The 15,418-nt window shown below is 45.6% G+C and overlaps 1 protein-coding gene across 1 annotated transcript in view; it reads left to right on the top strand.

Moving 5' to 3' along the window:
- The window catches only part of KAZN (kazrin, periplakin interacting protein), a 181,325-nt gene that overhangs the window by 40,932 nt on the left and 124,975 nt on the right, over positions 1 to 15,418 (top strand). The window contains exon 2 of the mRNA XM_032201447.1: positions 10,243 to 10,400. Coding sequence (XP_032057338.1) covers positions 10,243 to 10,400 — 158 coding nt within the window. The remainder of the gene's footprint in view (positions 1 to 10,242; positions 10,401 to 15,418) is intronic.

The following is a 15,418-nucleotide window of genomic DNA, read 5'->3' as shown; positions in this document are numbered from 1 at the left end:
TGTTTACCTAATGTTCTCTGTTACTGAGGAGAGTGTTTTCATTTCTCTCCTGCTCTGCTGCTGCTCTGGGTTTACCTGCCTCACACGCCGCCGAGGCATTGCAGTGATCTCATCTCTCCGGGTGCCTGGCTGCCATCCCAGCTCCTTGCTTGGGCTTGGCACAGGAACACAACTGGTGGAAAATCCCAGTCCTTCCAGGCACTGCCTGCAAAGTGCTGCTTCCCCAGTTCCATACTGGTGACAGTTACTCCTCTTGTCCTTTATAAAAGTTTAATTTCATTGCCTTGCCAAACAATCTTGCTGCAAAGGCTACAGACAAAAACAAGGAAAAGAGGTTAATGCAATATATGTTATCCCTGTCTCCAGGGATATTTGGTTTTCTCCTGCTTTCTGATTGCTAAAATAAATGCCACCAGTGAATGTTTACAAGCACAGTGTGTGTAATCTAGACATAAATGTGAGGGTTGATGGTGATGTCAAGGTTCAAAGCTAAATCACAGAAGCCAGAAAAGTCAAAACAAAGAAGACAGTGCCTACTGCAGTTAGAAAGTTTAGAAATATATGATTTTACCTCTGGTTATTAAAATAGAAAAAATGCACTTAAAATCTTCCATGAGGCTTTACCACATGAAAAAAGTTACGAGGTTCTCACTCCCTACTGAAAAATCCCACCAAATGCAGAAGAGGTAAAAACACCTTAACAGAAGCATCTAGAAAACCCAATAAACAAAAAATAATGAGTCCAAATGGGAGTAGCATTTGAATACTATGTAATTAGTATTGAATGCTCTGCTTGTTCTTTTTTTTTTTTTTTTTTTTTCCTGGAAATGTCATAATTTTGACAAATGATCACGCTCACATAGAATGAAAACATCACTGAAAAGAAAGTGTGCACGAAATTCTGTTAAAGTGCTATTCTGAACACGATCTGGGGATGTGCTTAGACATCATCGAGACTTGTTTGTTTTCTAAGGAAAAGCTCACAATGGACATGCCTTTCAAAATTTTCAATACCTTTATTTTGGCTGTGAGCAGGAGCTTCTTACATAAAGCAAGACGTGCATCATTGTTCTTCTTGCGAGGGAGCGTAGCAAGAATAGTTTGCTGTAGGTTGTGTTTCCCATTTATCTTAGAGATGAAGAAATCCCATTTTCTGGAAAGTTAAGCCTGTCACTTCCAACTGCTTGGAGTAAAGCTAGGTGCACTGTTATGCTGGAAAAGTTGAGACATTAAAGATTTTGTAGGACTGCAGCTCGTGTTACTTGTTCTCGCTGTATGGAAATCCACTCGAGCTGAGTTTGAAGCTGTGCATACAGACATAGTTGATCACAGGATAATATTCTTTACAGAGGATACTCTCTTGCTACGTTTTATAGACATAGTTAAGAGAAAGAATAAGTTTAAATACCAGTCTGAAAAATCTGCTTTGTTTTAGGAGGAGTTTATTCAGGTCTGTGCCCATGAAAATAAATGGCACTGAAGAAGTGTCTTGAATGTGAAGCTTTTGCTCCAAAGATACAATTGTGACAGGACTATTAAGTACTGAATATAGTCTCATTTTAACTCTGATTGTATGAATATATTTCTAGATGCTTATTTTTATTCCACATAAATATGTTTGGTGTTACTGGCCGTAGTGGATTGATGGCTCCCAGTTAGAATTAGGCGGTAGTTGACCACAGTAATGGCAAAATAACATAAATTATAAATAAGCCCAAACATCTGTGGCATGGTACATCCACAGATGACATTCTGACATGAATTGAGTGTTTTAAACATAGAAAAAAAAAAAGGCCTGGATTTCTCAGTCTGTAAAACAAGGTAATAGTGCTTGTGTGCTTCATGGAGTACGGGTCTGGAATGCAAAGGGAATGCTGTAGGAAACACTGAGCAGGGCAGGAATTGATGGTGGGTGGCTCTGCTGGCAGCATCAGTGCAGATGCAGCATCTGGTGTGGTCCTTGGTGTCACCTTTATCTGCAGGGGAACCAGAGCCCCCTCCCAGACTCGCTGAGACAGCTGCTTTTGTGTGAGCGCCTGATAAAACTTGACCATCTGATTTACTGTACTCAGCTTGTGCTGTGCGCTTCCAGTGGTTGAATTTTAGTGTTTTAGAATGCTATACAAATGAATTTTAGCTTTTTATAATGCTATGCCAGTAAATTTTAGCTTTTTATAATGCTATGCCAGTATAGTTTTGTTGTTGTTTTTTTTTTTTTTTTTTAGGATAGAATTGCTAAACCCAGCATTTTGCTAGTGTCACTTCTTAAGGTTTTCAGCAGCTCAAGAAGTCTTCCAAGGAAAGTTAAATACTTCCTTTAACAGTATCCTCCATCCCTTTTTTCATCTACGAACAGGGAACACAAACACTTTCAAAGAGAGATTTGCAGGTTGCCAAGTTTCATGACTTTATCGCAAGCGTCATAATCATTGCTATTTTTCACATGCAGCAAATACATATTTTTTTTAAATTATATTTTAAGTTTCTAACCATCAGGTTAAGAGAAGTGAAATCTTAAGAGCTAAAGGAGAATCTCAGAAGCATCAGCAAAAATACCCAGTTTGGCTGTTTATTTTTTATATCTTGTGATTTTTTAAGGCAGTTTCAGGACTTCTGGTGACCTTCTCTGATTATTGCAACCCCAGTAGATTGGCAAGACGATATTCATTAGTCTCTCAACACTCACAAGGGCACTGCTTCACACACTTCCAGATGTTCGGTGGGAAACAAATCCAGCTCAGTTGTCTTCTAACAATTTCATTTTATTCAAAACCCAGAGAAGCCCTGCGATTTATTAAATTCCCTTCAGGAAGTGTTTTCTTCCACCTTTGACACCGAGGAGATGGAGCATCCTGTTTACGCCAGGAGCTGCTTGTTAAACCAGAACAATTCATAACTCGCAGTTGAACGGTAGGGAAAAGCCCCGCGAGTCCCTCACCCGCAGTGGCATCTCGTGTTTGCGTTTTGTGATGTTTGTGTGCTCCAGTCCTTGTATTTACGGATGGGAGGGGAGCACTGAGGTTTAGGTGACCTATCCAAGACGGTGGAGTCAGTTTTGGGCACAGTGGCTGCTGTAGGCTCTGCAGAGCCCAGCACCACCATCCCTCTTGCAAGCACAGCTGGGCCTCGCTCCTCTCAAGTCAATTCGGAGCAGCTGGGTGTCTGGCCCGTGCTGCCGCTGTGTTGGCGTGCAGCATTTTTGTCGGCCACTTCCTTTTTGTCTAAATAAAGTAGCTATTGTTTAGGAAATATAATAGCTGCACAATTAGCTAAAGAGATGACAAGGAAATGGTTACCCGGCAGAAACACGAGAGCAGCAGCTCTGAAGCCGGGTGCCACCGCGTCGTCCGGCTTTGGAAAGGGCTTTTTGGTTCTAGGCGAATTGGAAGTGAGTTTCTCCTGCAGGAGTTAGATTTACCAGTTTGGCATCGTGCCTGCTGCGTTTCTCCGAGCCTGACAATGTTCCTGGCGTGGCAGCTTGCAGCTCTCTGGGGAGTTAAGCATCTCAAATATTTCTGAGAACAACAATAGGCAAGCTGACAAAGTTTGGTGGGGTCCAAATTTGCTGGAGGAGCCGTGGGCTCCTTCTGTTCAAAGCACCGCAGGAGCAGCAGGACCCCTCACCGGCTGCTTTGTTCCCTGCTCTCCCTGTCATAAGCATAAACACAGCAGAGGAATTTATCTTCATTTTGGGTCTTTCTTTCGGAGTGAGCGGCAGTGTGTTATTTATTAGTGTAGCTAATAGAGCTTGGGGAGGGAAAGGCAAGTTTTCAGGCATGGGAGCACTTCTTCAGCTCTCTGATACTCTCATAGCTCTGGCAAGACTGTTGCCAGAATAGAAATTTATTGCTGGTTTTCTACGTGACCCCAGGCAGTATTTTAGCTAGAGTAAACACCAAGTTTTTTAATTTTTAAAAATTTAGCCAAACTCTACTGAGCTTCACCTCACTCTTCTGGGGCGTTAGCCCTGATTTAGAGAGAAAGAAACTGAGGCAAAGCGCAGTGCTTTCCAGAGGACTGATAAAAAAGCAGAAAGCCACAGCAAAATGCAAGAGCTTTTATCTCCCTGTTCAGTGCAGCCCTATTGTGGATACAAAATCTCTGGAGTTTTTGAGCATCAGATGGAAATCACATCTACCTGGTGCTCAGATAGGACATTTGGAAGACTTTTAAAGCAAACAACTGCATAAATTGTGACTTTGGTGGGAGCACTCTTCAGTTCCATGAGGTGTTTGTGCGGTATGTTCAGGACTCGGACAGAAGCCATTTCTCTCACAATGATTCTTCATTTTTGTGGCTGTTGTCATTCAGACAGCACCAGGAGCAGGCAGGTACTGATCCAGTGTCTAATACAGGAAGATTTGGACCTGTGGTGGTTATGTCACCACTACATAACCACCCTCACTACGTAACCACCCTCACCCTCTTCTCCAAACCCCCAGGCTCTCTGTCTTCTAGCAGAGGACAATTTCTGTTCTGTGCTGGGAGCCTGAGCTGCCGCTCTAGCTGGGAGCCAAGTGTCCATGTGTCAGTGTGTCCATGCAGATGGGCATGGATTAAGGAAAGGTCAATTTCTGAATGTGCCCAAGCTTCTACATCTGGCCTTTTGTTCTCTAAGGGGAACACGGACATCTGTCCTTGAAACGTGGCTCCAAAATTCTCATCCTTTTTCTGCTTTGTATTAGGATATATGCTTTTCAACGCAGGGGCAGTGTCATGAGAAATTTCATAAATCTGATTCCAGATCGCTGGATTCAGAATATACCTGCGTATTTATGGACAGTTTAAAACTGACATTTTAATGGAAATAGTTAAAAATCCAACTTTGAAAGAAGCTCCCACAACATTAAAACAACAACAAGCAAAGCCCCAAGGTCTGAATAAGACACTTCGATTATTAAAGAGCTGTCGCAACCCTACAAAGCTCCACTTCTTGATGTCATTTTTCATTTCCAAAAAGGTCAGATTGGTAAGGAGAAACTAATAAGCTGAAAAAAATGACCAGCTTCATTTCTGGGCATGTTTTCCTCAGGAGCTGCAGGGCCATTTATTGGTCTGATGGCTTTCTTCTGCATCTGGGAAGCTGTGAATGCAGCTCTTTGCCAGTTACATAGAAAATATTTACAGCCCAGAGAGGCCAGCTCATTAGTAATTACTGTAATGAGTTCTTCACAGTGTTTCTCTGAAAGGTGATTGAGCCCCTAATGTAGACACCAGATATTTTTTCTTCAGTTAATGGGGTGGTAAATTATTCCTGCGAGGGGGCTCATTGAATGCCTCCTTTGCAACAAGTTAAAGACTACAATGGAGAGAAAAATCTGTAGGACTCTTCATACCAGCTCCAGGAGAAAATATTTATGGAGCGTTTCAGAGCTGGGTCTTCCTGACGATTCTGCACACAGCAAGAGTGAAAGGTTGGGTCGTGTAAATAGCGATATCACAAGCAAATGGATGGAGCAGATGCTGCAAAGCGTGTTTTCCAGCTGTCAAGGTGCATGGCAGCTCGGGGAAAGGAGAACGGGCTCGGTTTGCTCAGATGCTGCCTTGGGATCGTGATGGCCGTGGGGTTTGCAGGTCAGCTTCTCATCGCACTGAGTGCGAGGTGTGCAACCAGTGCCTTACTGGTGCTGGCAGGGGGAACACTTGTCTTGAGCTTCGCTTTCATGAAAGCAGATTTCTTCTACTAGCAGATCAATAAATTCATTGATGTGTCCAAGTGCAATTAGCAAATGCTACATGGGAATGCTTCCTAATCAGAATCGTTTACCAGGCAAAACCAAAATGTTGCACATCTTGCATGTTGGGTTTTTTTTGGATCCAGCAAAAGACCCATTAACCAACCTCAGAAACATATATAAGGCCAGGCATCAGTTACAGCCGAGCTCTGTAAAGATCTTTTCATACACTGCACGCAGCTGGCACGCTGCCACGTGCCATAACCCCAACGTGCCTTCAGGGTCGGCGCCTACACCTGCAGGGCTCTGGGGTGGTCCCAGGCCGGGGGCTGCAGCTTTCACAAGAAGGGTCCCAGTTTCTCCTCAGAGCTGTGCAGAGGGATGCAGTCATTGCTGAGGCTCTGAGAGAGGGTTTGGGAACCGGCTGGGATTCCTCATATGGCTTTGATGAGAAGCAGGTGTAACTGGAGAATGTCCTTGTGGTGAGCGGGGTCATTCTTGGTGCTCACATCACAGAGAAAGTTGGTCTTTGACCGTAAAAAAAAAAATAAAAAATTAAGAGGCTGACCAAATCAGTTTTACCTTACTTTCCAAAGGAGGTATCGGCTGAGATGGGTCCTGTGGGATGAGGAGGCTCCCTCCTGAACACGGTTTTGCTTCGGGGGACCTGAGCCTTGTGGACGTCTGTGGGCGACCGGCGTGGCGGTGTGTGTAGAGTTGGGAGGGTGGCAAAGGAAAGGCCCAAAGCGCCTGGAATATTTCTTCCTCTCCGCAAACCCAGCCCCGTAGCTGTTACTCGAGAAGCTGTTTTGTAATATTGGGCCATAATGAATTGCACAATTTGCCCACACACATCAGTGCCTTTCGCTGGGTAGTCAGAAACCCTCATTAGAGGCAGGCTTTCCCTGGCAGCCCACACATTAAAGACTTCTCTGTGCTCGGTGGGACAGATTTTCAAAGGATCGGTGCACTCCGTGTGCCTTTTGCCTTTTCTCTCAGAGGGAGCACGTCCCCAGCCGCAGTGACAAGTGCTGACTGCTTGCAGAAAAGTCCAGCTTGAACATCTTCTTGAGTTTTTTTGCTGCAGAGTCAGGTGAAGAGCCCAGGGATCCTTACTCCATGTCCCTTGTTAAAATTATTACCGTGTGTGTCGTCTTTCATTTAGTCAGTCCCGCTAGCAAGAATTAATTTTAGACTTTGCTGGCTTTTGTCCGTAGATCTCAGGATGTGTCATCTACAGTTTATTTTGCACTCATCTGGGCAGTAGCTGGAGAGTGTAAAACGGGATCTCCTGCAACAACTTAATTGCTTCAGCCTCTTTCTCGAAGCAGCTGTTGGCGTGAATGTGCATGGATACATAGACACGTGTGCGTGTTTTTTCCCTCATCTCTGACAAAAAGCAATAAAGAATTTATTTTCTCCCCTTCACATCCTTTGGGGATTTGTGCCCTAAAGTGTCCTGCAAAAAAAACAGCACATCACATCATTGATGACCCGCTCTGGCTTCTGGGGGTGGCAAATGGTCCTTGCCTAAAAACCTGCGCTGCGCAGTGCCTCGGATGGCAGCGGCCACAAAAAGCAGCCCTCCCGGAATATGTCATCTTCTCTTATCTCGTAGGTGATGTCGAAGCAGTAACGGAGAGTTGTTACGGTTTCTTCACCTCTTGAAATCGGTCCTCACAGCGAGGAAACATCAAAATTGGAGTGGGAGAAGCTGGGAAGCTGATGGGGCTTTGATAGCTGTAAATTTACTTGGCTGCTTGTCTCGCTCATGGCGTTACTGATGTATTATCAACCTGAAGCCACGAGGACTGATATGGGGAGGGAAAACAGTGATTTTTTTTTTTTAAAGGCATCAAGAAGTACCTTTGAAACTGAGCAGAACATACCCATGCTTGTACTTAGGTCCATAGTCAGATTTTTTTTAATTTTATGTTATGTATTTGCAAAGAAATTGCCAGGTTTGGTGAAGTGGTGCTCAGCAGAAATAGTTACAGCCTCGCATCGAGAGGGATGCAAAGTCTGCCTCGTTAGCCTTCTTGCTTAGATTGTGTGTACGAGGCAGGGAGTTCCTCTTGATTCGAATGAGGAGCATCAAATATCTCTGCCTATGTGATAGGGATCATGGGAGGCTGTGACACAGGACTCCCAGAACACGTGTCGGAAGTTGACATTTATTTATATTATTCTGGTTTTGCTTTGGTAGCCGGAGGTTCAGAAACTCGTGTTTTACTTCCCCGAAGAAGCCTCAGACTGCTTTGTTTTCAGATACAGTCTTCCATTGTCTGCGTGTTTTGGTAAGCAAAGTTTAAACATAGCACACAGGCAGATGCTTATAAAATCAGCCCAAGTCAACATGTCAAAATCAGCACAAGCCACTGTTTTTTCTGCATTCATTCTGCGAAATATTTCTTCAGGTATCTGTGGCATCTCTCTAGACTTGGAGAATTGCCAGTGAGAGCAGCATTTGCCCCCCAGGCAAATGGAGCTCAATGCGCCCCAGGCTGCACAAACAGCACTGAACTTCCCAAAGGGTAAAAGGGAAGATAACGGGGATCATGGAGCTGTCGCTTCAGACAAGGAGGTTAAAATAACTTTAGATAAAACAATCTGTCCTCAGGAGGCCAGGAGGGATGGGACGGGCTCAGTGCTCGTGCATTGGTGCTGGGACGACGACTTTCGGGACTCGGTGTCTGGTGGAGCTGGGGGACTGCCTAAGAGTGCTGGGGATAAACCCCAATAATAATCTAAATTATTATTTAGTGAAGGAAAATGTACATTTTTGCTCAAAGGCCATCTGATTTTTGGTAAAACAGCAGTTTTGGAAAGTTGTACGGCACTGGAGCAATCCTTGTGTGCACGTGAATAGAGGAACGCTGCACCCTGATGTTCTCCCTCTCAAGAAATAAAACTTCTCTAAGAAGGCTAAAGCTCCGTGTGGCTTTTATTTCCCTACTTCCATTTTTGTTGGAGGAAAAAAAAATCACACCAGCACCTTTTGGTGGAATGAATCCTGCCCGATGTGCAGAGGTTTGTAGCATTTGTGCTGGCAAACCCTCATTTCTAGCAGTGTGGACAGAGCACAGCAGTTGTCCTTGGGAAGGAGAAAACACTGGCTGAGTACAGACAGTGTACACGGGGAATTTCCAGAGGATTTTGGTCAGAAAAATGAAAATACTGTGCTGGGTTTTGGTGCAGAACTTGTGCCTTGTGGAAGGAGACCAGGAACCGAAGGGCAGCACACAGACCTCACTGGACACGCTGCAAGCATGTGTTGCAGTTCCCTTTGCTTTAATCTCAGGGCAGCAAAGCAAGAAAAATGTTCTTGTGGGAGTGCAGGAGGAAGATGTTGTTTTGGGGCGTTCAGTCCTTCCAAAGCAAACTCTGTCGGTGAGGATGCTTCTGTGCCTTCACCCCTGCATTGTGCAGATGTACCCGCTCTGTTACGGACCCTCTGGGCAAGCTTTGCTCCTGAATAGGTTTCTGGCCAATCCTTGCTACTCTGAATTTCATGGTAAGATCTTCTTTGGACAGAACTAGGTTGAATGCATTCCGGTTGCCCGGTGTTCTTGAAACCAGTCTGTCAGGGAGTCCTAAATAACGCCCTGCCTTATGCAGAAGCAGCTGGAGCAGAGCAGGGTCTGCGATCCGAGGCACGGCTCAGCTTGCTGGCAGCCACAAGCTTATCGAGGGCTTTTGCTGCGTGAGACACCGGCAGAAAGAAAATACTCTGAAGAGTTACTTGAGCCTCATTTGTTTAATGAGCCTCCAGTAAAGATGAAAGCTCCCCACTTGCGATGGTTTGAAAGCAGCTTGTGTCACGGACTTTTCAAATGGGCAGAAATGCAAAGGTTTGCATTGTGCAGAGATAAATTTTGTCATTAGTTCGTGTCGTTAGAGCCTGTATAAATTGCAGCATCATAAAAGGCATAAAATTGCTGGGGGACTTGTGTGGAACATGGCGGTTCTGATTTCTGATGTGCTGCCACACGACTGGGGGCAGAATCCCATACAGGATACCTGGGGTTTGACCCTGGGAGGGAGAATTTTAAAGATTAACAGGGTTTCAAGCACTGATAATCACACAGAGATAAAATAAATGCTATTGTAGTTGATAGTCTTGCTCTGTGGTACCCTGACTAATAAATAAAAAGCCACTTTTACCTGGTTGTGCCTTTTGTGTGGTCTGAAGATCTGGGACCCAGCACATGCAGGGAGCAGGTCTCTGAGCTGGGAGCCAGGAGACTAATTTTTTCGTGTTTTTATTCTAGCAGTGACCTGCTACCTGACCTTGAGCAATTTGCTTTCTTCATGGCTATGCAATGCTGCTCTTTAGATTTGCCAGATCTTAGGGGAGAAAGCTTACAGGCTTGTTTCGTAACAGAAGCTTCAGCTGGGGTTTTGTGAATGCTAATATCAGATGAATTTATGAAGAGTAATATTTGCAGCTAACGCTTCCATGTCAACGTATTTAAGTGCATCTTGTTCCCATCCTTATCTCAAAGAGAGAAAATGGCCTGGGCTGCCCCAGCATTTTTCATCCCCTTTCTGCTCTCTGTCTCCCCAGCTGTGGAGTCACTGCACTCCTTGAACGACCAGATCTCCCATTTTATCGTGAACAAGTCAAAAACGCTGGACGAAGACGAAGATGCCTTTCTGCCCAGCGAGAAGGAATCTCTGAAAAGTGCCATGATGCTGATGAGGCACCTCTTAATGGACGCACAGGTACGAAATCAATGCACTCCCACCTGGTACAACAACAAAGGTGCTTTTCTCAGACCCAGAGGCAGCAGTTCCTTTGTAGGGATGGTTTTAGCAGTGCAAAGCAGTCCCTGAGACGTGTTTAAAACAGACTTGGGCTTCCAGAACACACAGCTGCAGCAAGGCCATCTCAGTGCAGGGAGCAGCTTTTGATGGGCTAGTGTTAAATTTAGGGCTGGAGATTGATATACCTGTGGATGGGAATCCAGTGTCAGCCCAAGCAAAAGAAAATCATTTTGCCACTACACATCTGTGCTGATGCCACTTTTAGACGTGCCAGACACGCAGCTGAGCTGTCGGTTTAGCCCGGCTCCAAAATGTCAGTTAAAAGTCAGGAAATCTTGCGCAGGTGTTGCTTCGTGTCTTTGCTGCTTCTACACAAAATCTCTCCCTCTGTAGGTTTATTATGTTGGAGTGTTTCCTTCAACCTATAAAAAAAGACCCTCTGAAATATTTATTTTATATATATTTATTTTTTATACTGCCCTGTAGTCTTTATTTGCAAAGCCTAGATGGAAAATGGCAGCTGGTGGGGGAGGCAGGGTGGCCAGCCCTCCAGCAGGGCTCACGCTGCCCTCGCACTCACAGCTCTCCAGGGTCAAGAGCTCCACTCCTGGGCCCCTTTCATGGGGGATTTTTCTTGTTCTGCATATTGCAGCTTGTGCCCATCACCTCTCATGAGAAGCCTAACAAGAAAATAAAAGCAGAGGAGATTATTGCTGGAAGGATTATCTGTGCTGTGTGCACAATAATCTTACCCAGGGTTTTTCCTGATCACTATCCCATGCCAACCCCAGTTTGCCCTTGTAGTTACCAGCCCGGCTTGGTGCTGATGGCATCACCACAATTAGCCACACCCCCGCTAACCAGATGGTCCCCAGGGCTTGGTTTTCTGCGACTCACTGCCAGCTCTTTGCAAGTACCTAAATGGGAAATGCAAACAGAGAAAACCACACATTTTCATGTTTTATTCCCATATTCTCCCAGGTGGAGCCTGGTGGTTATCTTACCCGTCTCTCTCACTTTCAAGGCCCTTTGGTCTTAATTACTTTAGCTAATAGGGCTTTTGTTGCATGCAAGAAGTGAGCTGGGAATCCCTGGTGTTAGTGACTTGTAGTTTAGTTTTGGGTATTCTTTCCTGTGAAGTGAGGAAAATGAAGGGTTAAACTGTGCATTTGGATTTGCACACGCAGCCTGTGCTGCAGGTGGGAATACCTTTGGGGAGTCAGGCGTGAGAGCAGGCAGATGCTGACAGGCGTCTGCATGCTGCAGATGAAATAAATATGGGGCAAAAAGTGCCTATGGAAGAATTCCTTATGCAGGAATTATTTTTTTTAGCTTCTGAGAAGTGCTTTAGTGCTTGTTAACTGTCCTAAATGCATACAAAGCACCGCCTGGGTGACTGGTGAAGGAAATGCCAACAGCAGTGGGAAGTGCCATGGCATCCCCGTGGGGCACCTGGGTCTGCTCCGAGGCAGGACTGAGCCTTGTTGGGGCTGGGATTTTGGAGCTGGAGGGATGACAAGGTGGGCAGTAGCAACAATGAGCAAGAGGATGGAACTGAACAGGTGACAACTGAACAGGTGACAACATCAGGTACCAAAAAAAACAATGAAATAAATATCTTGGGGAACAGGAGGAACACAAGGCTGGCAGCAAGCTGCCCAAAGAGGAGCATCACACAGGGCTGTGCGTGGAGAGCATGTGCTCGTCGCCCTGGGGCTCTAAGTACAAAGAAGGAAAAACTGTCACCAGCACAGTTGTTTCCTTCCATTTTCCCATTATCCCAGCCCAGGAGGATGGGCATTAAACCAGGCTGGGCGAGGCTCTGCACAAAAACAAGCTGCAATCCAGGGTTTGGCCCTTCTGCTTCCTCTCCAGCTCTCCCTTGGCATGGGCCTGGTTCTGCCTGGCAGGTGGTTTGGGGAGAGAACATCCAGCTGAATTTTGGGGTAGGAATTAGCTGGATTGCTAACCCAGCAGAATCGGCTGATGCAGGGGGTGGTGGTTAACGGGCAGTCCTCGCTTCTGTGGTGCTGATTTTAAAACACACCCTTGGGGGTGACTGCCTCAAAGTGCTGCATTTCTGATGTGGAGAGAGATTGTATAAATCTTGTAACTCCGGACACCAGCAGCCCAGGAGTCCACCAAGGGTCTAGCTTTGCTCTTGGGTAGGTGGTGTTTTTTTTTTTTTTAAGTGAATCACAAAACTGATCAGTGGCCAGTGGTCTTCCACTTTGGACAAATGCTCAGAGTAATTTTCGGTGGGGCTGTGCTGCAGGCTGTGTGCATCCATCCATGATGACGAGGAGACAAAGCTCCCCAGTGGGGAGCAGAGAAGCCACAGCAGAGCCATGGGCAGTTTGCTCAAGGATTCACAGCTGTGTGATCTCAGAGCCAGAATTTGGGCTCCCTTCTGCTGAGTGTCAGCCCAGTCCCCTCATTAGACCATATTTATTTCTCTGTTGGACTCTCAGAAGAACTGTCTTCCCTGTCTGACTTGTCACTTGGAGGTCACTTGTTGGCAAAGGCAGAACAGAGAAACAGCCCCTACAGAAAGCCATCTCCTCCTATATGCAGCGGGGCATCCTCACGTGGAGATCTGGCACTGCCTTGAACGTTTTGCATCGATCCTACCCAGTGTCACTGCAGAGCAGCGTGGGCGAGTGGAGCACAGAGCTGCTGCTGGGGGCTGGCCAAGAGGATGGGATGTGGAGAGGATCCCCCAGCAGCGTTTGGGGACAGGTAATAAGCTCAGTGGAGGCCGTCAGCTCAGATTCTGCCCAGGGAAGACAGAAATTTAATGAAAGTCATTGCAGTCTGCGGGGATCTTGACCCCGGAGGTCTCCATCCAGCCCGGGGAGGGTTTTCTCATCATCAAAACACCCCGCGGGAGGGATTGCTCGCTGCCAGCCACGGAGCATCACCCTCCCTTCGGCGGGGGCTGCAGCTTTGCCTCCAGATTGCTCATTTCTGCTGTTTGTGTCGGGATTTTGGCAGTGCCGGCGCGGGGGTGTCGAGGCGCCGTGTTCCCTCAGAGCACTCAGCGTGCAGTCTGCTCGGAGGGCACGAGAGGGGAGAAACCCAGGGGGGAAACAGAGTAATGCTACGTGAACTAAAAGCTGTACCTAGATAACGCTGCTGTGTAAAAGCAGATCGGGAGGAAAGGTACATTTACGCTCTCTGACATGTTCCAGCCTCCGCACAGTATAGGGATGAATAAACAATTTCATTTCTGCCAGCCAGCCCCGTGCAGGATGCTATTGCACGGGTACGGCCTTCTATGATAGATTGTCATTGCTGTCAATCACTTCTGACAGTCCTATTATGCCTGGGAAGGATGTTTGCTCTGTGCATGGTGTTTTATAATCCTCAGAGGTAGAATTTTATAGCCGAGCAGTGTTTTTTCCTCCAACGTTTCCCTCAGCAGGATTTATTGCTTCTGAGAGACACGTGACTAGAATCCATTACACCTCCCAACTTTAAATCTTCCCTCAGCAATGCCTAAATTACTTTTTTTTTTTTTTTTCTTTTACTTTCTGTTTCTAATTGCTATTGTGAGAGACGTGCCTGGTGTGGAGCAGAAGGTACCCAAATGCTAAGGGCTGCGTCACAGGCATCAGATCTAATCCAGCGGTTTGCTGAAGGTATTTGTCTAATGAATTGACAAGGTGCACCCAGGCACCAGCAGCAGCCTCGGGTAGGTTAATATTCTCCCTTATAGGAAAGTACTTGTGTTAAAAAAAGCAGACTCTTTCGTATTCCCGGATGCCTGACCTTAAAAGCCAAGCTTTCAGGAAGTTCTGAACATTTAGCTACTTCCATAAAGCGTTGAATTGACTTCAAGTGGATTTAAAATTCTTCGGGAGAACTGCCGTCTTTTCACTCATTTCCTTTCTCGACAAGGTGCGATTGTCATCGGGGCCCACTTGGGCACTGCTGCAGCAGGGATGAATACTCAGAGATGCAATCTTTTGGTGTGGACTGGACTTTTCAGATGTGAACGTACCGTGAATGATGAGTTAAGATAGGATTAGCCTAGTGTGGAGCAGCCGGCTTAGATTTAATTGGATTTCAGTCGTGGACTAGGTGTAATTCAGCAAGCATGAGATATGCAGAGATATTTGACTGCATCCCTGCTGAGGGGCTCATTGCATTCTTACATAAAGAAAGAAAATAAACCAGGTGGTAGTGCTGGATGAATTTGTTAACAGAATACTACAGATGTTGCCCCAAAATTTTATCAGGAAGAAGCTTTTCATTTACAGGTGGAAGGTTTTTTGTTGTTGTTGTTGCTTAAAATCACCACCATGAGCCCTTGAAGTTTGACACCGGGGTCCTGTGATTTAATGATTTAAGGTGAGAGGAGGCCTTTCAGTTTTTGCAAAAAGGAGAAACCTCCTTCATATGAGTGACTTCTAACCATTCGATATCCCACCAGCTACTTTTATATATATATATATATTAGCCTCCAACCAGAAAAAAAAACCATAATTTCTTGAGCTCTTTGAAATTATACTCTTTTCTTCAACAGTCTCCATCATCTTTCCCAGACAGACTGTTACCGACACGGCGGCGATAGTAGCTGCAAGACGGGTAGCAGTGGTGCTATTGCATCAGCTGACCTTTAAAAATAATTCTCATTTTCTACGGAGGCCTATTGTACAAACCCAACCGTGTTGTTGCAATATTGTGCTTGCTAGTTAAATGCTTTCCACCATCTGCTCTTCAGACTTGTACCAGACCAAGCTTTAGGAACAAAACACCGTGACCTTTATTTTCATGCGAGTGGGCTGTATTAGTACCTGCGGGAAGAAATGGGAAGGCAGAATTTACCCTTTGTTTCAATAAACTTGAATTGTTTTGAGTTCTGAAAGCATACTTGCCACACTGATGTGTTGTGGGGGATGCAGAAGTCGATGCGACATTAATTCCCCTCTATCGAATAATATAAAGTACAGTTTTAACCTGGTGTTCACGCA

This window comes from Aythya fuligula, chromosome 21, assembly GCF_009819795.1.
Source record: "Aythya fuligula isolate bAytFul2 chromosome 21, bAytFul2.pri, whole genome shotgun sequence".
Lineage (NCBI taxonomy): Eukaryota > Metazoa > Chordata > Aves > Anseriformes > Anatidae > Aythya > Aythya fuligula.
The sequence above is the reverse complement of the archived record's forward strand: the minus strand, read 5'-3'. Positions and strand labels throughout refer to the sequence as shown.